Source organism: Aotus nancymaae, unplaced genomic scaffold (assembly GCF_030222135.1).
Source record: "Aotus nancymaae isolate 86718 unplaced genomic scaffold, 86718_ANA_hifiasm-v0.15.2.pri h1tg000018l, whole genome shotgun sequence".
Taxonomy (NCBI): Eukaryota; Metazoa; Chordata; class Mammalia; order Primates; family Aotidae; genus Aotus; species Aotus nancymaae.
In genome coordinates, this window is record NW_026988430.1 from 18,025,914 (window position 1) to 18,049,951 (window position 24,038).

Here is a 24,038-nt window from a genome sequence, read left to right on the forward strand (position 1 = left end):
TGAGCTCTCCCACCCCATCCCATGTGAAGACCTGCGGGATGGGTGACTGAGATAGGTGACCGAGGCCGGGCGCGGCGGCTCCCGTCTGTAATCCGAACACTTTGAGAGGCCGAGGCGGGCTGATCGCTTGAGCCCAGGAGTTCGAGACCAGTCTGGGCAACATGGCGAAACCCTGTCTCTACAGAAAAATACAAAAATTAGCCGAGTGTGGTGGTGCACGCCTGTGATCCCAGCTACTCGGTGGGCTGAGGTGGGAGGATCGCTTAAGCCCGGGAGGTCGAGGCTGCAGTGAACCGAGATGGCGCCACTGCACTCCAGCCTGGGCGACAGAGCGAGACCCAGTCTCAAAAAAAGAGAGGGCCGGTCGCCGTGGCTCACGCCTGTAATTTCAGAACTTCGGGAGGCCAAGGGGCGGGGGGGGGGGTGGTGATCATTTGAGGTCAGGGTTCGAGACCAGCCTGACCAATATGGTGAACCCCCGTCTCTATTAAAAGTACAAAAAATTAGCCAGGCGCCTGTAATACCAGCTACTCGGGAGGCTGAGGCAGGAGAATCGCTTGAACCCGGGAGGCGGAGGTTGCAGTCAGCAGAGATCGCGCCACTGCACTCCAGTCTAGGCGACAAAGCCAGATTCATCTCGAAAAAAAAAAATCAGAGAAAGGAGATAGGGGTGTCAGGAGTTGGGATAGTTGCACCGAGGAGCCGCGCTAAGTCTCCAGGATGCTAGAGGGTGAACAGCGGGAAGGAGTTGGAGGTGGCGAGGAGACCCGCCCACCGGTGACGCCACCAAGCGCCCTCCGCCCCCGCTAGCACCCGCACCTCCCGGGGGCGGAGCTCCGGCGCATCATGGCGGCTGGCTGGGCTCACGTCCCTTCCACCGTGAGTGCTACTTTTCCGTCTCGTCTACCTTTTTTTGTTTGTCACAGATTTTCTTTCTCTTCCTGTTTCCTCTGCCTTGTCTCTGTGGGCTCTCTGGCCGCGCCCGGCCCATGAGTGAGGGGGTTGTGAGTTGGTCCAATCCTACCTCTTACTGATTCTGCGAATGTTTTTATTCCCTCGTTTCACGCGGCACCCACTGCGAGCCTTAAACTGGTCTCCGTTCACTCTCTAGGATTTAAGCCCGGTGGAAAACCAGGAACAGGTTAATGGGGGAACTAGGGGCTGTGGGTTCCTGGAGAAGACCCTTGACGGAGCTGTAGGGGAAAAGGGCAACTGTAATGAGGAAAAGCGTCTGAGACCTGAAGTGCGCGTAGTAGGCAAAAAGCGCTGAAAGGGGTTTCACGGCGGAGGCAGACACGATTTCAAAGGCAGGAGGCTAGAGCAGGTGTCTGAAAAACTCAAGAAGTTCAGTTAGGTGGTGGTGGAAGGGTCAGAGCTGACAGTCTTGTACCTCTTGCTGAGCAGCGACTTTAACTTGAGCGTAGAAGAGTGATCAGATGAAATAAGGGTTTTGGTTTCCTAAGGTGGCAGTATGGAGAGTGGACTAGAGAGAACCGTTAGACGGCTGTGGTTGAAATGCAGTGAGAGAGGATGGTGACCTGGACCACTGCAGCAATGTTGAGTTTCCAGAAGTGATCATAGGAAAAAAAAAAAAAAAGATGTTGGCCGGGCCCGGTGGCTCACGCCTGTAATCCCAACACTTTTCGAGCCGGAGGTGATCCGATCACCAGAGGTCAGAAGTTTGAGACCAGCCTGGCCAACATGGTAAGATCCCATCTCTACTAAAAATACAAAAATTAGCCAGGCATGGTTCGGGACGTTGCACTTCAGCCTGGGCGACAGAGCCGACTCCGTCTGAAAAGAAAAAAAGAAAAGAAAAAGATGTTAAGAAAATACAATCATACAATCTAAAGGACTGGCTCTTAGGTAGGGAAAGGAAGGAGTTAAGGAGGACATCTAGGTTTCAGGATGAACAACTATTTGGTTAAGGGTACTATTAGCTGAGTTAATGAACATAACACTAGAAGGAGTCTAGAAAAGGAGAGAGTTTTGTGAAAAGTTCAATATTGGGCATGTGTGCTGCCTGTAGGTTGGTCGTGGATAGACTGACAGATGGATAGGAGTAAAGCTCAAGAATGAGATCTCAGCTAAAGTAGGTATATAGAGACAATCATCATCTGGCCATGGCTGTTAAACCCATGCAGTGGGTTTTTTTACTCAGTAGATGAAAACATGAATTTGCCTTGTTAACAAAACTTAGGTAATTTCACGTTGAGGCCGTGGGATCACTTTGAGAGACAGTAGTATTTAGTGCACCGAGCAAAGGATAGGCCATCAGAGAAATAGGAGCTACAAAAGAATACTGGGAGAGGAAGACGAAAAGTGTGAGAGTTGGAGTTTTGATTGTGCTGGTGGGGCAACTCTGAATGGTGATTTGGTCCAGTTTCCACAACTCTGACCATGAATGAATTTTTGGCTGAGGCAGGTTGGAGGTCAGTGGTAGGGCTGTCCATAAGGATGCTGAAGACGTCCAGGACTTGAAGACTGGGTTTTTTTTCTTTTAACTTTTATTTATTTATTTATTTATTTATTTTTGAGACGGAGTTTCGCTCTTGTTACCCAGGCTGGAGTGCAATGGCGCGATCTCAGCTCACCGCAACCTCTGCCTCCTGGGTTCAGGCAATTCTCCTGCCTCAGCCTCCTGAGTAGCTGGGATTACAGGCATGTGCCACCATGCCCAGCTAATTTTTTGTATTTTTTAGTAGAGACGGGGTTTCACCATGTTGACCAGGATGGTCTCGATCTCTTGACCTCGTGATCTACCAGCCTCGGCCTCCCAAAGTGCTGAGATTACAGGCGTGAGCCACTGCGCCCGGCTTAATTTTGATTTTAAATTCAGGGGTAGATGTGCAGGTTTATTATGTAGGTAACCTCATGTCATGGGGTTTTGATATAGAGATTATTTCATCACCCCTGTACTAAGCATAGTACTTGATTGGTATTTTTTCGGATCTTCTCCCTCTTCCCACCTTCAAGTAGGCCCCAGTGTCTGTTGTTTCTCTCTTTGTGTTCATGTGTTCTTGTTATTGAGCTCCCACTTATAAGTGGGAACAAACGTGCAGTATTTGGTTTTCTGTTCTTGGGTTAGTTTGTTAAGGATAGTGGTCTCCAGCTTCATCCATGTTGTAGCAGAGGACATGATCTCATTCTTTTCTATGGCTGCATAGTATTCCATGGTGTATATGTACCACATTTTCTTTATCCAATCTACTGTTGATGGGCATTTAGGTTGATTCCATGGAAGACTGTCTTTTTGAGCTCTTTTCAAGCTCCTTAAGATTAGAAGAATGTGAAAGATAGGCTGGGCACGATGGCTCCTGCCTGTCATCCTAGCACTTTGGGGGGCCGAAGAGGGGGGATCACTTGAGCTCAGGAGTTTGAAACCAGCCTGGCCAACACTGTGAAACCTCATCTCAACTAAAAGTATAGAAAAATTAGCTGGGCGCGTTAATCTCAGCTACTTGGGAGGCTGAGACAGGAGAATTGCTTGAACCTGGGAGACAGAGGTTGCAGCCAGCCGAGATCACACCATTGCCTAGGCGAGAGTCCATCTCAAAAAGGAAAAAGAAAAAAGAATATGAGATTGACCAGAATGTTAGTACATGAGCCTTGGAAGTCCAGGAAGGAGCTGTAATGTCTAGAAGTAGCATTAAGGAAGAAGGATAAAGGCTCTACTGCTAAGTCTGTCAAAGCTGCCTAGCACTAGCAGAGTGCAGTGGCTCTTGCCTGTAATCCCAGCACTTTGGGAGCCTGAGGCAGGCGGATCACCTGAGGTCGGGGGTTCGAGACCAGCCTGGCCAACATGGAGAAATCCCCATCTCTACTAAAAATACAAAAATAGCTGGGTGTGGTAGTGGGTGCCTGTAATCCTAGCTACTTGGGAGACTGAGGCAGGAGAATCGCTCGAACCCGGGAGGTGGAGATCACCCCATTGAACTCCAGCCTGGGCAAAAAGAGCAAAACTCCATCTCAAAAAAAAAAAAAGAAAAAAGCTGCCTAGTACTGGGAGTAGGCCAAACTGGTCCTTTTCCCTAAAGTTATCTACATATAATGGCAACTATGTGTCCAGAATCTGTGTCAGATATACAAAGATAGTCCATATCCTCTTCAGGGAGCCCATATCTTAGCTGAAAAGCAATAGGAAAGAAATTAAGGTTGAATCTTGTATATATTTAACTTGTGGGAAATGCATACATTTGAATAAAAAAAGGAAATGATTAAAAATTATAATCTGCCTACATCCTTTTTATGTACTATCCACCATTAGGCACTTACACATAGTACAGCACTATGTCCTATTCATTTTTGGTTTTGCGGTTTTTTTTGAGTCGGAATTTTGCTTTCGTTGGCCAGGCTGGAGTGCAATGGTGTGATCTCAGCTCACTGCAACCTCCGCCTCCCGGGTTCAAGCAATTCTCTTGCCTCAGCCTCCTGAGTAGCTGGGATTATAGGCATAAGCCACCACACCTGGCTAATTTTTTATATTTTTAATAGAAACAAGGTTTCACCATGTTAGCCGAACTAGTCTCGAACTCCTCACCTCAGATTATCCCACCTGCCTCGGCCTCCCAAAGTGCTGAGATTATAGGTGTGAGCCACTGCGCCCGGCCCAATTTTTTTTGAGACAGTGTTTCACTCTGTCACTCAGGCCAGAGTGCAGTGTCGCCATCCTAGTTAACTGAAGTTTCAACTGCCCCAGAATCAGGTGATCTTCCCACCTCAGGCCCCCTAGCAGCTGGAACCACAGGCATGTGCCACCACACGTGGCTTTTTGTATTTTTGTAGAGACATGATTTTGCCATGTTGCCCAGGCTGGTCTTGAACTCCTGGACTCAAGCAATCCACCTGCCTTGGCCTCCCAAAGTGCTGGAATTATAAGCATGAACCGCTGCACCCTGCCTGTCCTATTCTTTATGAGCAATTTAAAGGATTTTTCAACAATGTTTTTGTCCATTCTTGCTTTTCACCATACTGACATTAGAACCAGACTCCATGTAAGATGGGACACCACTAAACACGGTGCTCATTGCTCTTAATAGAGTTATGTGCAAGTTCCTGTGGGAGCTTCAAGGAAAGAGCAGCATTCAGCCTGGGATGGTCAGAGAAGAGTCTCCAGAACATACATTCCAGTTAAGCACTTTAAGGATGAGTACAAGTTTGTTAGAGAAAGGGGCAAGACCAAAGCTAGATGGCCAGCTGTGTACAGTATGGCTGGACTAAGACTTTTAAGGTTTCTTCAGGTCCTAAACTCCTTTACGTTTGATCTTCATTTCATGTGCACTCTGGATATTTTTTCTTTTTCTTTCTTTTCTTTCTTTTTTTTCTTTTTTTTTTTTTTTTTTTTTGAGATGGAGTTTTGCTCTTGTTGCCCGTGCTGGAGTGCAATGGCATGATCTCAGCTCACTGCAACCTCCACTTCCTAGGTTTAAGCGATTCTCCTGCCTTGGCCTCCCAAGTAGCTGGGATTACAGGTGTGCAACACCACACCCAGCTAATTTTGTATTTTTAATAGAGATGGGTTTTCACCATGTTGGTCAGGCTGGTCTCAAACTCCCTATCTCAGGTGATCTGTCTGCCTCAACCTCGTCCAGTGCTGGGATTACAGGCATGAGCCACCACGCTGGCCTGGGTTTTGTTTGTTTGTTTGTTTGTTTGTTTTGTAGTCCTTTATTCTTCCCAAGTTTCCTTGGTAGGCAGGATAATCAGGATATTTGAACTAAATTCACTTTCCTCAGGAACAAGCCTGGCTTGAGGATGCTCAGGTCTTCATTCAAAAGACCCTGTGTCCAGCTGTCAAGGAGCCTAATGTCCAGTTGACTCCATTGGTAATTGATTGTGTAAAGACTGTCTGGTTGTCCCAGGGAAGGAACCAAGGTTCTACACTGCCCCTCAGCTACAGGTAAGGAGAGGTGGCGGTTGCAGGGGCTGGGTGGGGGCGGGTATCCTGAATTCAGGATTGAAAAGTAGGTCCTATAGTTAGAAAAAGGGCAAGCGAGGCTGGGTTTGGTGGCTCACACCTGTAATCCCAGCACTTTGGGAAGCCAAAGCAGGCGGATCACCTGAGGTTGGGAGTTCAAGACCAGCCTGACCAACATGGAGAAACCCCGCCTCTACAAAAAATACAAAATCAGCTGAGTATGGTGGTGCATGCCTGTAATCCCAGCTACTCAGGAGGCTGAGGCAGGAGAATCCCTTGAACCCTGGAGGTAGAGGTTGCAGTGAGCCGAGATCGTGCCATTGCACTCCAGCCTGGGCAAGAGCTAAACTCCATCTCAAAAAAAAAAAGAAGAAGAAGGAAAAGGGCAAGTGAGAGAGTGAACAGAGGACAAGTTAGTCAACGTATCCCCTTCTGCAGAGCTTTGCTGTTCTAACACAATCAAGCTTTCCTTTTCCTAAAGTTCTCCTGAATTGGCTTAAGATTAAAGAAAAGGAGAGGAACAGGGGAAGAGAGAGAGAAAATTTGGAAAAAGAGCTCTCAAAGTGGGGAAAGAGGCTAATATTATATTTATTTTGTGTATTAGGAAACAAAGATACAGAGGGCTGTGTGACTTTACCAAGTGCAGATCATTGTGTTTAAAATGTGTGTTTCAGGGCTTCCGAGTGTGTTTTTCTGTATATATACATTTTTTACTACACTATCCTTTCCAGAAGTGTTTTAGGCAATGTTAGTAAAGCACCATAAGAAAAGGGGTTCATGGCTAAATGAGAGTGAGGGACACTGAATATAAACTTCTCTGGGAGAGTCATAAGGTTTATTAATGTATTAGAGGCTCTGACAAGTCCCGCAAAAGAAACCTATTTACCTCCTCATAGACACTGTCACTATCTTGCAGATGGGATATATTATTCCAATAAATATTTTAATATTTTTACTACACATACATCTATTCTTAAGCAATATAATGTAGAGTTATGCATACCTTTAGACTTTAAATAAATGGTGCCATACCTTACATACCCTCTACAATTTGCCTCTTTTTTTTGAAACAGGGTCTCGCTCTGTCCCCCAGGCTCAAGTGCAGTGGTACAAACACTTCTCACAGCCTTTACCTCCAGGGCTCGAGCATTTCTCCTGCCTCAGCCTCCCACATAGCTAGGACCACAGGTGCATGCCACTGCACCTAGCTACTTTATTTTATTTTTTTGTAGATATGGGGTATCTCACTTTTTTGCCCACACTGGTATCAAACTCCAAGGGTCAAGAGTCCTCCTACAGTGGCCTCCCAAGGTGTTGGCATTATAGGCATGAGCCACCGTGCCTCGCCTGCTTTTTTTTTGAGATAGAGACTTACAAAAGTCTCACTCTGTTGCTCAGGCTGGATTGCAGTGGCACGATCTTAGCTCACTACAACCTCCGCCTCCTGGGTTCAAGCAATTCTCCTGCCTCTTGAGTAGCTAGGGTTACAGGCACATGCCACCACACCAGCTAATTTTTGTATTTTTTAGTAGAGACAGGGTTTCACCACATTGGCCATGCTACTTGAATTCCTGACCTCAGGTGATCCCCCACCTCAGCCTTCCAGAGTGCTGGGATTACAGGTAGGAATCACCACACCCAGCCCCTGCCTGCTTTTCTTGCGTAACGTTATACTTCTTTTTTTTTTTGCTTGTGGGTTTTGTTGTTGTTGTTGTTGTTGAGACGGAGTCTCACTCTGTCACCCAGGCTGGAGTACAGTGGCATGATCTTAGCTCACTGCAAACTCTGCCTCCCATGTTCAAGCAATTCTCCTGCCTCAGCCTTCTAAGAAGCTGAGATTACAGGTGCCTGCCACCACACCTGGCTAATTTTTGTATTTTTGTAGGGATGGGGTTTCGCCATGTTGGCCAGGCTGGTCTCAAACTCCTGACCCCTGATGATCCACCCGCCTCAGCCTTTCAAAGTGCTGAGATTACAGGTGTGAGCCACTGCACCCAGCCCCCACTCATTTGTTTTAACTGGTCTATGGTATTCTATTATGTGAATATATATATCACTCTTTATCTTTTTAAAATAAGAAAGGTAGAGATATGTTTAGTATAAGATGCTTTTTCCTTGGCACTCCCTTAGCCTGCTTATGACAGTTTGGGAAATACTTCACTCAGCTTGGTTATCTGTGTCAGTCAGTCAAAGCAAGAGATCTTCTTATCTAAAACATTATTTTTATAATTCTGTAATTTTCTCATCTGTGGACTTTATCATAAACCAATAGTTCTTAAAATGCTCATCTGCCAGATTGTAAATCAATACACATCTTTCTTCATTGAGAATGTCTTGCTTGCAAAAAAGTGTTAGCTGAGCTAAACAATGTGCTTAGCCATGTTCTTATTGTTCAACCATTGAAAACCTTTACATTTTGCTGTATTTGCTTCAGTTCTTTGTTATAAGAAGTATAAATGTGCCTGGGTGTGGTGGCTCACGCCTGTAATCCCAGCACTTTGGGAGGCTGAGGCAGCCAGATCACTTGAGGTCAGGAGTTCGAGACCAGCCTGGCCAACATGGTAAAATCCCGTCTCTACTAAAAATACAAAAAATTAGCCGGACATGGTGGCACACACCTGTAGTCCCAGCTACTCAGGAGGCTGAGGCAGGAGAATTGCTTGAACCTGGCAGGCGGAGGTTGTAGTGAGCTGAGATCGCACCACTGCACTCCAGCCTGGGCGACAGAGCGAGACTCCATCTCACAATAAAAAATTATGGGAATGCAAGCAAGTGAGCATAATGATATTACAAAAAGGTGAATTTATCACAACTTTGATAATATAACTATTATTTGTATCACATCCAACACCCACCATCTCAGCCTCAGCTTCCCCCTAAGTCTCTAGAATTGTGCTATGCTAGACTAGAAAGGATCTTGGCTGGGGTCATTGTAGGTCGACAGTTAGATGCCTAAGAGGTTCCATTAAGTTCTCTCTGGAGCTAAGAGCTGAGATGTTTTTAAGAGAATTGCCTGTTATTTACAAAGTGTTTTCCCCACACATTCATTTCCTCAGGCTCCTCATGCATTCCTACTTCATTTCTATGGGTCCCCTCCCTGGCACCATCTTGTTGAAGATATTATTCAACACAGAATTGGACTCAGATCCCATCCTTATTTTCTTTTTCCTTTTTTTTTTTTTTTTTTTATTTAAAAAAAGACATTTATTCAGCGTCACGATCAGACTATTACATTTAGCAATCAACAGCATGGGTGCAAAAAAAAAAAAGAAAAAGAAAAAGAAAAAATCTACATTAAAACCCTTTGTTGGAATGCTTTACACTTTCCACAGAACAGAAACTAAAATAACCTGTTATACAATTAGTCACAAATACAGTCTTCGAGTTTTTTGCCCATACACATGAGTATTTGTCTAAATCATGTCTTCTTTGTAGCAGCTAGGCCCTGCCACCACTGTGCTTGGCTGAGTTCACAAATCTGTTGTAACCTGTAGCTTCCGTGTCACTTCTCTGGCTCTCCTCTCCTGCTAAGCTTTGTTTCCTAATTAAAATCTTCTGCCACTGCCATAGCTACTGCTGCTACTGGAACTGCCATAGCCACCTTGGTTTCGTGGTTTGGCAAAGTATTGGCCGCCACCACCATAGGGGCCAGAGCTTCTGCCTCCAAAGTTTCCTCCCTTCATGGGTCCAAAATTTGAAGACTGATTGTTGTAACTGCCAAAATCATTGTAGCTTCCACCACCTCCAAAATTGCCTCCATCATTACCAAATCCATTATAGCCATCCCCACTGCCACCATATCCACCACCACCACGGCTGCCACCAAAGCCACCACGACCACTGAAGTTTCCTCCACGACCAAAGTTGTCGTTCCCACCGAAACCACCTCCACGACCACCACCAAAGTTTCCAGAACCACTTCGACCTCTTTGGCTGGATGAAGCACTAGCCATCTCTTGCTTTGACAGGGCTTTCCTAACTTCACAGTTGTGGCCATTCACAGTATGGTATTTCTGAATGACAATCTTATCCACAGAGTCATGGTCGTCAAAGGTTACAAAGGCAAAGCCCCTTTTCTTGCCACTGCCTCTGTCAGTCATGATTTCAGTCACTTCAATTTTTCCATACTGTTCAAAATAATCCCTTAGGTGATGTTCTTCAGTGTCTTCTTTAATGCCACCAACGAATATTTTTTTCACAGTTAGGTGGGCACCTGGTCTTTGAGAATCTTCTCTTGAGACCGCTCTCTTTGGTTCCACAACTCTTCCATCCACTTTGTGTGGCCTTGCATTCATGGCTGCATCCACCTCCTCCACAGTTGCATACGTGACGAACCCAAAGCCCCTGGATCGCTTAGTGTTTGGATCTCTCATTACCACACAGTCTGTGAGCGTTCCCCATTGCTCAGAATGGCTCCTCAGGCTCTCATCGGTTGTTTCAAAGCTCAACCCTCCAATGAAGAGCTTCCTCAGCTGTTCCGGCTCTTTAGGAGACTCTGACTTAGACATGATCGCAGGGAGAAGAGAGACTTTAACGATGCTGCTTCGGCGGCGTCCACGGGCAGAAAGGCTTTTTTTTTTTTTTTTTTTTTTTGAGACAGAGTCTCTCTGTTGCCCAGGCTGGAGTGCAATGGCACGATCTCGGCTCACTGCAACCTCCATCTCCCGGGTTCAAACCATTCTCCTGCCTCAGCCTCCCAAGTAGCTGGGATTACAGGCACATGCCACCATGACTGGCTAATTTTTTTTTTTTTTTTTAGTGTAGTCTCACACTGTTGCCCAGGCTGTAGTGTAGTGACCCGATCTCGGGTCACTGCCATCTCTGCCTCCTGCGTTCAAGCAGTTCTCCTGCCTCAGCCTTCCAAGTAGCTGGGACTACAGTCGTGCACCACCACACCCAGCTAATTTTTTTGTGTTTTTAGTAGAGACAGAGTTTCACCATGTTGGCCAGGATGGTCTCAATCTCCTGACCTCATGATCTGCCTGCCTCCGCCTCCCAAAGTGCTGGGATTACAGACGTGAGCCACCACGCTCAGCCTTAATTTTGTTGTATTTTTAGTAGAGATGGAGTTTTGCCATGTTGGCCAGGCTGGTCTCGAACTCCTGACCTCAGGTGATCCACCCGCCTTGGCCTCCCAAAGTGCTAGGCCACCATGCCTGGCCTCCATCCTTATTTTCTTAGTCCTTTATCCCCAGGTTTTACCCCTTTAATCAATCAGACAAACTCACCTCTTAGTCCATGTACCCCTGCAACCTTTCCTTGGGCTTTTGAGTATTTGTCAGGGTTGAGGTTTACCTCCTAGGCTTGGATCTGGCTTTGTGGGACCTCTGTTCCCTTCCTTCTACAGCTTCACCTCAGTACAGGACCTCAAGACTCACCAGCGTCTCCCATGCTGCAGCCACCTGTCCTGGAGCAGTAGTGCATACCAGGCCTGGGTCCAAGAGGCTGGACCAAATGGGAACCCCCTCCCCCGAGAACAGCTGCTACTTTTAGGGACACTAACAGACCTATCGGGGGACTTGGAGCAAGAGTGCAGGAACGGAAGCCTCTATGTGAGGGATAACACTGGCATCCTGAGCTGTGAGGTAAGTGGAAGGTGGAGGTCAGATGCCTCAGATCCTCACAAGAATGGTGTCCAAGGCCAAGGCAATTAAGTCTCTGATGAAACAAAGGGGGAGGTGGGTGGATAGGATCCTGGTTAACCTTTGCTCTTCATCTTTTCTAGGTCATAGATCTGGACCTTTCTTGGTTGGGCCATCTTTTTCTGTTCCCTAGTTGGAGTTACCTCCCTCCTGCCAGGTGGAATTCCTCTGAGGAGGGGCATTTGGAGCTGTGGGATGCCCCTGTGCCAGTATTTCCTTTGACCATCAGTCCTGCCCACCTCACGCCTATCCCTGTCCTCTACCCAGAGAGTGCTTCTCGCCTGCTCAGCCTCAGGTAATTTCCCCCTCTAGGCGTGGCAGGAGCACTGTGAAATTGGAGGATGATGGTGAGTCAGTGGAGGGAGAGAAAGAATGGCATTGATAGCAATATAGATGGAATGTTCTGAATCACGGGAATGGTGGGCTTTGAATGTAAAGAGGAGTGTCTCAAGGGATCTGTGCCTTATCTAACGTCAAGAGAATTTGGAGGTTTTTAGCATAATTGCTTTGGGCTATGGACATTTTGTATCATTACCAGGTTATTCTTTACTGTGGAAGGGACAGCATTTATAAGGAAAAAGAAGAGATACAAAGATGACTTTTTCTTCTTTCTTGTTTTTTGAGATGGAGTTTTGCTCTTGTTGCCCCGGCTGGAGTGCATGGCACAATCTCAGCTCACTGCAACCTCTGCCTTCCAGGTTCAAGTGATTCTTCTGCCTCAGCCTCCCAAGTAGCTGGGATTACAGGGCTTTTTCTTCCTTTTTAGAAACAAGCTCAGAGGTGTGCAGCGAAACCTGGCTGGGAATCTGGTTCAATTGAGTTCCCTGGTGAAAAGTAAAGAGAAAGCTTACTTCATCCTGTCTCTTGGTAGTTCACACTCAGCTGTCACCCGCGTGTCCATCATTGTGCAGGTGAGGATTAGGGTCATTTCAGCCATGGAAGTGCGGCAGGGGTGTTGGAACTTTCAATAGGAAAGATAACATCCTAGGAAGAACCACGTAGGAAAGGAGGACAGCTGGGGAGAGCTGTTTTCTGGAACGGCGCGTGGGGAGAAGATTCCAGTAAATGTTTGTGCATAGAGGTAGGGAACAGACTTCCCCGCTATGCAGCTCACTTGAGCACACAGCTTTTAGATTGTATGTAACCTTTTAAAAAACTGCCACCCTCACTTGTGTTTCCCCTGCATTAGGAAGATGACCAAACAAATCAGTCATCTTCATTGAATACAGGCATTAAAAAAAAACAAACTTGGTACTTACCGTTGACTCTTTTTGCATCAACTGGTACAATTTTATTTTATTTTTTTAATTTCAACTTTTATTTTAGATTCCTGGGGTACATGTGCAAGTTTATTAGCTGGGTATATTTTGTGATGCTGAGGTTTGGGGTATGATTGATCCCTTTACCCAGGTACTGAGCATAGTACCCAAGGTAAAAATTGTAAATCATTTATTTTTATTCTAACCATTGTTTCATGACATATAAGTATCTGACTAATGTTTCTTTTTCTTTTCCTTTTTGTAAAATTTTAAAAAATAGGCTGGGCGTGGTGGCTTATGCTTGTAATCCCAGCACTTTGGGAGGCCAAGGTGGATAAACACCTGAGGTCAGGAGTTCAAGACCAGCGTGGCCAAGATGGTGAAACCCTATCTTTACGAAAAATACAAAAAAAATAGCTGGTCGTGGTGGCGGGCGCCTGTAATCCCAGCCACTCAGGAGGCTGAGGCAGAGAATTGCTTGAACCCAGGAGGTGGAGGTTGCAGTGAGCCGAGATCACACCGCTGCACTCCAGCCTAGGCAACAGAGCGAAACTCTGTCTCAAAAATAAAAAAATTAAATTAAATTAAAAATACGTATTTTGTAGAAACAGGGTCTCACTATGTTGGAAAAGTTTATTGTTCTTCTGTTGACATCAGTCCCAATACTGGGTATGTATGTACTCAATACATATTGATTACAGGAATGAATGTTGTTTGTGTGTTATGGGATGGGATAGGGCATACTTTTCTCAATGGAATATTTATGTATTTTGAAGGAAGTTTTAGGGATGGTTTGTATCTTGGGGATGGGGTTAGGAAATATTTGGCGTCTCTTGTGAGAGAGGAGAGACTCTGAAAGTTTTGTACCCTAAGATTTAGTTGGCAGACATAGGGAAGATGGAGAGGTGAGGAAAGACTCACAGGGAGCAGATCTTTGAGTTTAAATCGTGAGGGGAAGGAACTCTGGCAGAGAGGCAGTGTTGGGGTCTCATGTGCCACATTGCCTGTCTCTGCACAAGCCAGGTCCCTGCCCAGCTGGTGTGGCACAAAGTCCTTCGGCCTGGTACAGCCTATGTGCTGACAGAGCTGCGAGTGTCCAAGATCCGTGGTCGTCATCACCGTGTTTGGATGACCAGTCCCTCCTCCCGTCTGTTGCTGCTGAAACCAGAATGTGTGCAGGAGCTGGAACCAGAGCTGGAAGGACCCCTCTTAGAGGCTGACCCCAAGCCACTCACCATGCCCAGCAACTCCCAGGACAGGAAGGATCCAAAAGGTCTTGTCCGGGATTCTAGACTCCTGTCGTATTCGGTGAGCACAGGGAGAGATCCTAGAGCCTGAGGGGCTGGAAACAGGGGTCTCCAAAGAGGAAGAAGTAGTGGTCAACTGGACCTCGGCCTGTTTGCAGGGAGCAGTCACTGGTGTGTTGAATGAGCCCGCTGGCCTCTATGAGCTGGATGGGCAGCTGGAGCTCTGCCTTGCCTACCAGCAGTTCCGTGGCCTCAGGCGGGTGATGCGACCAGGAGTGTGTCTGGAGGTATGTGAGATCAGGGATGATAACAAAAAGATACCTCTGCAGCTTCTCTTACCTTCATGAGCTCCTTTTCTGCAGCAGGGTGGTTACTTCTGCAGAAAGTACAGAAATAAAAAGTGTGTTTGGGGGGCACTTTTGTTAAGGATAAATGGACAGAAGTTTAAATCAAAAAGGAGTAGAGTCTTGGGCCCTGTGAGGAGGGGTTGTGGCCAGAGCATCTCCTTCACAGAAGGGCCTTCCACCTGGAGGAGGAGATGGCTGAAGTACAGGTGTGGGGCCTGGCTGATCTCAGGCGGCCTGGTGAGAAGCCTCAGCCATATCTGTTCATCCAGTAGCCACCCAGCCCACAGCAAGACTGAGTGGAGCTCATGGGAGATGAAGGCTGACCACAGTGGGAGTGGGTTTTAATGGAAAGCGAGGCCAGCCCACGTGGGAGAAATGGTTTTCCTTCTTCCTGGAACCCAGGCAGTGCCGAAGTGCAGTTAACTTTGCCTGGGGTCATTGAGTTGGGGGCTTCATCTCTGCTTTTCACTTTTTCTGCTTTTCCCCAGCTCCAGGATGTTCACCTGCTCCAGTCAGTGGGTGGGGGGACAAGAAGGCCAGTGCTCGCCCCCTGCCTCCGTGGCGCCGTTCTGCTTCAGCGCTTCTCTCGTCAGAAGCCTGGGACTCACTCATCTCGCCAAGCCTACGGGGCCTCCCTGTATGAGCAGCTGGTGTGGGAACGTCAGTTAGGACTTCCCCTCTACCTGTGGGCTACCAAGGCCCTAGAAGAGCTGGCCTGCAAGTGAGGAGGCTGAGGGCCAGGGTGGGGAGGCAGTGGGAGTAGCACCCTTCCTTGGCAAGGAGAGCAGGATTCTTGAAGAGACAGGGTCTTCCGGGGAAGTGACTGCACTGCTTTTCCTGGTCAAGGCTGTGTCCCCATGTGCTGAGACACCACCAGTTCCTGCAGCATTCCTCTCCTGGGAGCCCCAGCCTGGGACTGCAACTCCTGGCTCCCACCCTGGATCTTCTAGCTCCACCACGCAGCCCCGTTCGGAATCCACACAATGAGATCCTTGAAGAGCCACATCACTGTCCCCTCCAGAAAGTATGAGGATGTGGGGGAAAGATGGTGGCAGAGCACTAGAGGACACCTGGGGCCCATGGGACACACACCTGATTTCTCTTCCCTCCCTGACAGTACACTCGGCTGCAGACTCCCTCCTCCTTCCCCACTCTGGCCACCTTGAAGGAGGAAGGACAGCGTAAGGCCTGGGCTTCCTTTGACCCTGAAACCCTTCTGCCCCTCCCAGAGGCCTCCCACCTGTCCAGCTGCCAACTCAATCACCGCCTGGCTTGGTCCTGGCTCTGTCTGCTACCCTCTGCCTTCTACCCACCCCAGGTAAGGGGGACGCCAGCAGGGCTAAGGGGACTTCCTTTTTTTGTCATCCTTACTACCACTACCCTAGTCTAGGTTATTGTCTTTGTTTTTGTTTTGTCATTTTGACTACGCTAGCCTTCTAGGTAGACTACTTCATCTGTTCTTGGCCCCCACCAATTCATTCTCCCTGCAGCAACTAGAGAAGGGGGGATATGCCAGGCACAGTGGCTCATGCCTGAAGGCAGGAGGATCACTGGAGCCCAGGAGTTTGAGACCAGCCTGGGTAATATAGAGAGAACTTGTCACTACAAAAAATGTTTTTTAATTAGTCAGGTGTGGTGGCATGTGCCTGTGGTCCCAGCTACTCAGAAGGCTGAGGTAGGATCGCTTGAGCCTGAGAGATCAAGGGTACAGTGAGCCAAGATCACACCACTGCACTGCAGCCTGGGCAACAGAGCAAGACTCAGAAAAAAAAAAGAAAGTTAAAAAAAAAGTGAAACTGGTCGGGTGAGGTGGCTCATGCCTGTAATCCCAGCACTTTGGGAGGCAAGGCAGGTGGATCATGAGGTCAGGAGATCAAGACCATACTGGTTAACACGGTGAAACCCTGTCTCTACTAAAAATACAAAAAATTAGTTGGAGGTGATGACACATACCTGTAGTCCCAGCTACTCGGGAGGCTGAGGCAGGAGAATCACTTGAACCTGGGAGGCAGCAGTTGCAGTGAGCTGAGATTGTGCCACTGTACTCCAGCCTGGGCAACAGAGCAAGACTCTGTCTCAAAAAAAAAAAAAAAAAAAAGTGAAACTTGTATTACAGAACTCTGTTTAAATCCTTTTTTTTTTTTTTTTTTTGAGACAGGATCTTGTTCTGTAGCCCAGGCTAGAATGCATTGGTATGATCATGGCTCATTGCAGCCTCAACCTCCCAGATTCAAGTGATCCTCTCACCTCAGCCTCCCAAGTAGCTGAGACTACAAGTGTTCACCATCATCCCTGGATAATTTTCTTTTTTTTAATTTTTTCTGGGACAGAGTCTTGCTCTGTCACCCAGGCTGGAGTGTGATGGCACTATCTTGGCTCACTGCAACCTTGCCTCCCAGGCTCAATCAGTCCTCCAACTTCAGCCTCCTGAGTAGCTGGGACTACAGGCATCCATCACCACACCCAGCTAATTTTTGTACTTTTGTAGAGATGGGATTTTGCCATGTTTCCCAGGCTGGTCTCAAACTCCTGGACTTGAGTGATGTGCTTGCCTCAGCCTTCCAAAGGGCTGGGATTACAGGCACGAGCCACCGCACCTGGCCTGGGTTAATTTTTTAATTTTTAGAGATGGAGTCTCACTATGTTGCCAGGCTGGTCTCCACCTCCTGAGCTCAAGCAATCCTTCTGCCTTGGCCTCCCAAACTGCTACAATTACAGGCGTGAGCCACTATGCCCGGCTTAAATTCTTTGCATGGCTCTCTCAGTGCATATAAAGTAAAATCAAACATCTCGTTGTGTCCTGTGAGATCCCACATGGCCTATTACCTGTAACCTCTATTCGTGCCCTTTCTCTTCTCCCACTAAATGTGCGAATGTGTGTGTGTGTGTGCGTGTGTGTGTGTGTGTATTGTCTGTCTTCCCCACTCAAATATAAGTTCTTTGAAGTCAGAGACGTGTCTTTTTTGTTCACTTTGTAGCTTTACCATGTAATACAGCATCTGGCAAATAGTAGATGCTCAGTATTTGCTGAATAAACATTTGCTAACTCACCCTTCATCTTCTTGCAGGTTTTACTTGGGGTTCTGGTGGCTTCATCTCATAAAGGTTGTCTACAACTTCGGGACCAAAGTGGTTCCCTGCCCTGCCTGCTCCTGGCCAAATACTCTCAACCCCTCAATGACCCACGGCTGATAGGTTTGGAGTTCAGATGTGGAAAGAAGATGGTGGTGGGGTGGTGGTTCTCACAACCAGGGGAGCCTGGGAGGAAACATCTGCTGGGATTTACTAGGGATGCTGGAGTGACACAGGTTGATCAACAACTTTTGTGAGACTGGTATGGCAGGCAGAGAACAGAGACAAGAGCACCCCCAGCCAGAATTGCCAGCATGCATTTCTCCACCATAGCTCCTAACATGCACTGCAGGATTACAACTGTGTCTCCTATATTCTTAGTTTGGAGAGAAAGTGTCACCCCTCTAAGGTGGGGGTCAGGTGTGGGCTTCCCTGTTAGGGCAGCAGCTCTGGTCTGGGGTGGGCAATGAGACCTGTAGGGTGGTCTGCCTCACAACCCACACCACAGGTCTCTTTTGTCAAATGGAAAACTTTCTTCCTCTAGGCTGCCTGGTGCGGGCAGAGAGGTTTCAGTTGATCGTAGAGAGGGACGTGAGAAGCAGCTTCCCTTCCTGGAAGGAGCTGAGCATGCCAGGCTTCATCCAGAAGCAACAGGCCAGGTCAGCTCCTTGGGGTCATGGTTGTCCTGAGTCTGGGGGGATGGAAGGGCCTGGCTAAAGGAGTGGGACACTGGGGCCCAAAATACCCAATGCCTGCATCACTAAGAAATCTATTCCTTTTCTCTCCCCACAGAGTCTATGTCCAGTTCTGTCTGGCTGATGCCCTGATCCTGCCTGTGCCCAGACCCTTCCTTCATTCAGCCACACCCTCAACACCTCAGACAGATCCCACCGGCTCAGAGGGACCCCACCTAGGACAGAGCCGGCTATTCTTGCTCTGCCACAAGGAGGCCCTCATGAAGCGGAATATTTGTGTCTCCCCAGGAGCAAGTCCAGAGGTGCCCAAGCCCACCCTCAGTTTCTATGTGTCAGGGAGCTGGCTTGGGGGCACCCAGAGGAAGGAAGAGACTGGATGGGGGCTGCCCGAGCCCCAGGGAAATGACGACAAGGATCAAAAGGTAAACTGGCACTCTAGGGACCCAGGACCTGACCTGTGCCCTGAGCCTCTGGCTGGGACCTCAGCACTCTGCTCTCCATCCTCACAGGTTCGCCTCAGTTTCTTTGGCTCTTCAGTCCGCTGGTTTGAGTTCTTGCACCCAGGGCAAGTGTACCGACTCATAGCTCCTGGCCCCGCTGTGAGTGCCCTACTTCATCATACCTTTCCCCAGAAAGCTTTTTTGAGGTTGGGGTCTAAGAGGGTATGCCAGTGCCTGGTCATTCTCTAGGCCTTCTGGAAGAAGGCTGGATTTAGATACACCAAAAAGCCTGTGTGTATCGACACACTTCCTTCTCAGTGTTCCAGAAAGAACAAAATTGGGTCACAATATTTTGTGAACCTCCCCTTAGACTAGTACACACTCATAGGCAGTCGTCTTCCCATTTCCATGCAGACGCCAATGTTGTTTGAGAAGGATGGGTCATCCTACATGTCTCAGCGTCCTCTGGAGTTGGCTGGCTGTGCACCCGGCCTCACTGTCCAGGACAATTGGATTCTGGAGCTTGAGAGCTCCCCGGACATCCAAGATGTACTGGATACAAACAAGGCATTGCCTGAATCCTCACTGACCGACCTGCTCAGTGGCAAGTAAATGTCCACCAGCCCCTCTGGTTAATTTGGCCACTCTCTCTTTTCCCAAGCTAGCTGGGTTTGGTGAAGAGTTCATTCTCTGCTGCAGCAGGTATTTCTTTTGTTTTTGTTGTTGTGTTTGTTTATTTGTTTTTTGAGACAGAGTCTCATTCTGTTGCCTAGGCTGGAGTGCAGTGGCCTGATCTCAGCTCACTGAAACCACTGCCGAGGATTCTCCCGTCTCAGCCTCCCAAGTAGCTGGGATTATAGGCGCATGCCACCACACCCAGCAAATGTTTTTGTATTTTGAGTAGAGACAGGGTTTTGCCATCTTGGCCAGGCTGGTCTCCAACTCCTGACCTTAAGTGATCTGCCCACCTCGGCCTCCCAAAGTGCTGGGATTAGGGGGAGAGCCGCCTAGTGCAGGTTTTGAATGATCCGCCACAATCCTATTTCTCCCATAGGCCCTGTTACTCTTAGTGTGCAATTTGGCAGAGCTCAGCGTTTTTTAGGACTTTATATATTAAGTTCTAGCAGATACTCTAGCTCCATTTTCTGCCTTTGATCAGACTCTCCACTCTATGCTTTCTTGTGCCGCCATTCTCAGTGTATTGCCCTGACCGTTCAGTTTCACAGATTCCCTGGTGTCGTTCTCTGCTGAGATTTTGTTCCGGACACTGTGTGAACCCCTTCCGGCCTCTCTCTGGATGAAGCCGGGTAAAGACCCTTCCTTTGTGGGGAAGGTATGAAATAGAGTGATGGGACCTTGTGGACTTCACAGATCCCACTGACACCCACCTTCCTTCTCTAGGGAACACGGGGGCCGTGAGAAGGTGTGTGAAGCTAACTGTCGCTCTTGAGACCTCTGACTGTGAATTCCCCCCTCACCTGGACATATATATCGAAGACCCACACTTGCCTTCCTTACTAGGACTCCTTCCAGGAGCCCGGGTCCACTTCAGCCAGCTGGAGAAAAGAGTTTCCAGGTGAAGATGTGTAGTGTAACCTGCCTCCTCTCACTACTGATGTGGCTCTCTATAATGCTTACCCCCGCTTCACTGTGCTGCGTGGCCCCTTCTCTTTCATACAGCTTTCCGTATATCTGTCTGCCGTTTGTGCCCAGTATCCTCACAAGGTGTTACAGGCTAGTCCTCCTCCTAGTCTTCCTCTAGCTTTGGTAGGGCCATGGCCAGGGTATGCCCCTCACTGGGAGTGGCCAGTCTGTGGTGCCTGATCTCTGCATCGCAGCTTCTACCCCAATTTGACTTATCTTCCTTGTCACTCGCTATTCCTCTTCTGCTTGCAGATCCCACAATGTTTATTGTTGTTTCCGGACATCCACTTATGTGCAGGTCCTGAGTTTTCCCCCTGAGACCACCGTCAGGTCAGTGCCCAGACCCCAACCCCTGAACTTCTGGGCTTCACATCTGCATCTCCCACATATCCCTGGTTCTGAAGCTTTTGCCGTCACTACAGCCTTCTCCAATCCCAACAAGATGTGTTGAGTCCGAGGAGTTCCTCTACCCCGAATAAAAAATGCTCTATACTTATCATTGTCCCCAGAATCATTTAGTGTCCTAGGCTTTTGAAGGCTTTTCAGTCTAACGTGGAAATATTTCTTGGCTAACATCATGGTGTTCAAACCTGAAAAATAACCAATGACTGTCAGAGATCAGGAATCAAAATGGGGGTGGGGGATGGGGCATCTAGGAGAGCATGGAACCCACTGCTGTCCCCATCCTGATGCCTTCTGAGCCCTTCTAGACCCACCCTGCTTTCAGAACCCCTTTGCCTGTTCTGTTTCTTGACCTCTGTCTCTGTCTATTTATTTAGCGTTCCCCTGCCCCACATCTACCTGGCTGAACTTCTGCAGGGTGGCCAGACCCCATTCCAGGGCACTACCTCTTGCCATATTGTCTCTGTCTTCAGCCTTCAGCTCTTCTGGGTGTGTGCTTATTGTACCAGCATCTGCCCCCAGGTAAGGGAGGGAACAGGCTGACCTGGGTATGGAGTGCCAAAGGGATGTGATGGGACCAAGGGGACTTTTTCAACCACTGTCTTCATCCCAGGGAAAGTGCACTCGCCAGGGCTCCACTTGCCCTACACAGACATCTGTAAGCCAGGCCATCATCAGGTGAGAGCACAAAGCGAGTGCCCATGATGCCATTTACTTCCTTATTAGACCACTTGGTCTGTCTGCGATTTCTACATTAGCGTAACTCCTGGCTCACGAGACTTGATTAATACATATGTTTTGAACGAATGAATGAGGGTAAGCTCCTAGGTCTTTGAACCAAAGACTGCAAACAGCAGGGAGGGAGGCATGTTGGGCCTGGGGTGTTGGCGACCTGGGTTGCTATAGGAGTTTTTATTTCCTCCCGCTCCCCATAGGCTCCTGGTGGAGGATGGGACTGCTGAAGCCGTGGTGACCTGTAGGAATCACCATGTGGCAGCAGCACTAGGGCTGTGTCCTAGTGAGTGGACCTCCCTCCTAGAGTGCGTCCGAGTGCCAGGCAAAGTGTTGTTGCAGTTTGCAGGGCCTGGAGCCCAACTTGAGGTGTGATGTGACTGGGAGATAGGGGCTCAAAACCCAGAATCCTGGGCTTTGGCAGAGGGTTTAGGAGCTAGTTAACCTTGAGCTTCTCTTTCTAGTCCTCAGCCAGGGTTGATGAGCCCATGACCGTCTTCCTCTGGACACTTTGTACTAGCCCATCTGTCCTCCGTCCTATTGTGCTTTCCTTTGAGCTGGAAAGGAAACCCTCTAAGATCGTCCCATTAGGTAAGGTTGGAGATGGGGGTGGATCATGGTGGTACAGATAGATGGGACCCTGGGAGGAAGAGGGATGAGGGATGGATGGGGAATTTCCGGAGTTAGGGAGGTGAACCACCGGTGTGTGGGAACTAAAAGCCACATGCCTGAGACACGTTTTTCCTCTCTCTACCTTAGAACCTCCTCGGCTACAGCGATTCCAGTGTGGAGAGCTCCCTTTCCTGACTCACGTGCACCCCAGGCTCCGATTGTCCTGCCTTTCTATCCGAGAGTCAGAGCACTCCAGCTCTCTGGGGGTCCTTGCCTCCTCCTGTTAACTGCAAGGATGGCCTGAGAGTTCTTCACTCCTTGCTGAAAACCTGAAGGCCTAGGTCCTGGCTCTTCCCCCTACTTGCTCTGTGATTGAACCGGGACTCCAGATCCCTTGATTCACAAACCACTACTCCACTTCAGTTTCCCTTCTTTGGTATTCTGGTGCCAGCCTGCCTTGATGAAATTGTGGAAACAGGAAATCATGGCATTGTTGATATTTCCTCTGACTGGGGACAAGGCACCCGCACTCACATGCAGTCCTGAGCACCTGGGTTCTGCTTTTGTGGCAGGAGCTGAGGGAACAGAAGACTTGCTCGCCATGGGGTTGATGCTGACAGGCCTATTGACCTGCAATGAAGCTCTCTGGTGTCGTTTCTCACTGGTTCTTATCTCTGGGGCCCCAGGCCTCCTGACACCTAGTCGTCCACCAGTCACTCACCATCATTTCAGTCCTTTGCCACCAGGGCCAAAGGTGGAAAGTGATTTGGAAGAGAAGAGCTTCTGGTCCTGTAGCAGGATCAGCGGGGAACAAACCTCTCAAACACCGAACTGAGAAAGGAAGTGGCTTTTTATTTGGCCAGGAGCTTTGAGGGGCTACAGCCTTATTCACTGAGCTCCCTGAGAAGCAGCTTCTTTCCCTTTTTAAGGGCTTACAACTCTAAAGGGGGAGCCGAGGTGAAACTGTGTTATTGTCCATTGGCTGGACGTTTGACCTCACAACCTTTGGCTTTATTGATGTGCTAGTTCATACGCAGCGTGAGCGGGAACAGGCAGGGGAGAAAGCTTATGAAAACAAGACAAAAGAAGTAAATTATTAGTTGGCAGAGGTATTTCCAGGAGGGGCCTGGGTTGTGCAAACGTGGAGGACGTGACCCAGTGCCCGGCTCTGGCCGGTAGTGATACATTCTTTGCAACTTTTTCAAGGTTTATAGATAGCAGAAACACTGGAAACAGAAAAGGGAGTCATTTTCCCAGTCCTTGGGCCTCTTTATGGCCTGGTCAGTGGCGTCAGCAAGTTGTCTGACCATCAATACAAACTCTTTTGTATTTTATCTCTTTTTACCCTCCTTTCGTCTGGAGGGAGGAGGTGGAGGCCTTGGAGGAGAGGATGGGGAGAGTATCTCCCTCTCAGTCCAGCAGAAGAAATGATACCAAAGTCTGTAAAAGAAGTAAATGGGGGGTTGGTGGCAAGGTAGAGAACATGGCTGTGATGGTCTCGGTCAGTAAGGTTGGGCCTTGCAGGAAGTCAAGTGTGAGTGCCTAGAGGTGTTCCTGAGCACAAAGATGGTGTGGTGGGGGGCGGAGGGGGGGAAGTGCCAAGCGCGAGGAATGGCAGGTGAAGAAGCCTGGTGCCTGTGCTATAGGGCCCCAGGCAAGGGTTAGCCCTCTAGGTTTCCCAGGGGCCAGGCCTAAGGCGGATCCTTGAACAACATAACATGAGACCTGAAGGTACTCTGAAGTCTCAATCACAAGAGTTAGGGGATCTAGGAGCAATTGTTTGGAGATACCGATGCATTTGGCTGGTGTTCCCGCATTTCTTTACTGAGAGCTGTTCGATAGGAGGAGAGGTGGAAAGATGAGCTGAGGTACATCTTTCAGAGCTACTGGGAGGGCATTTCTTCTTGGCTGTTAGGGTTCCTTTATGTTTGGGAAGCCTTTGGATCATGGTTAAACCTGTTTGTGGGTGTTTATACTATTTTTATAATGGAAATACCATATATTAAGATTCGAAAGAGCTTTTCTTTAC

General features: G+C 48.3%; 2 protein-coding genes across 6 annotated transcripts; one reads left to right on the top strand and one right to left on the bottom strand.

Annotated features, from left to right (window-relative positions):
- Positions 1–830: 830 nt before the first annotated feature.
- On the top strand, positions 831–24,015 carry CTC1 (CST telomere replication complex component 1). 5 transcript variants are annotated; one of them, XM_064378328.1, is made up of 23 exons: positions 831–879; positions 5,736–5,899; positions 11,265–11,502; positions 11,643–11,854; positions 12,326–12,470; positions 13,842–14,126; positions 14,224–14,352; positions 14,901–15,133; positions 15,259–15,436; positions 15,530–15,730; positions 17,481–17,607; positions 18,029–18,143; positions 18,277–18,601; positions 18,689–18,778; positions 19,034–19,227; positions 19,838–19,926; positions 20,021–20,195; positions 20,516–20,593; positions 21,043–21,187; positions 21,279–21,343; positions 21,601–21,766; positions 21,862–21,988; positions 22,157–24,015. In XM_064378328.1, exons 1-23 carry the CDS (start codon positions 847–849, stop codon positions 22,294–22,296), a joined length of 3,654 nt encoding a protein of 1,217 aa, XP_064234398.1. In that variant the 5' UTR covers positions 831–846; the 3' UTR covers positions 22,297–24,015. The 5 variants fall into 5 exon arrangements, 4 of the variants coding, with proteins under 4 accessions (XP_064234398.1, XP_064234399.1, XP_064234400.1 ...); XM_021674713.2 differs by lacking the exon at positions 831–879 and adding an exon at positions 1,178–1,704; XR_010343339.1 differs by lacking the exons at positions 21,862–21,988; positions 22,157–24,015 and having other exon boundaries at positions 21,279–21,481; positions 21,601–21,617.
- LOC135275692 (heterogeneous nuclear ribonucleoprotein A1-like) lies at positions 9,109–10,480 on the bottom strand. Its single transcript, XM_064378033.1, has one exon. It carries the CDS (start codon positions 10,423–10,425, stop codon positions 9,463–9,465), a length of 963 nt encoding a protein of 320 aa, XP_064234103.1. The 5' UTR covers positions 10,426–10,480; the 3' UTR covers positions 9,109–9,462.
- Positions 24,016–24,038: the final 23 nt, after the last annotated feature.

Bases quoted from the DNA above. Each gene is read 5' to 3' on its own strand.
- CTC1 (XM_064378328.1), top strand. From the start codon at position 847: ATGGCGGCTGGCTGGGCTCACGTCCCTTCCACC. The intron at 18,602-18,688 runs GTAAACTGGCAC...CCATCCTCACAG, and splicing joins ATGACGACAAGGATCAAAAG to GTTCGCCTCAGTTTCTTTGG. The intron at 19,228-19,837 runs GTAAATGTCCAC...CTGACCGTTCAG, and splicing joins ACCGACCTGCTCAGTGGCAA to TTTCACAGATTCCCTGGTGT.
- LOC135275692 (XM_064378033.1), bottom strand. From the start codon at position 10,425: ATGTCTAAGTCAGAGTCTCCTAAAGAGCCGGAACAGCTGAGGAAGCTC.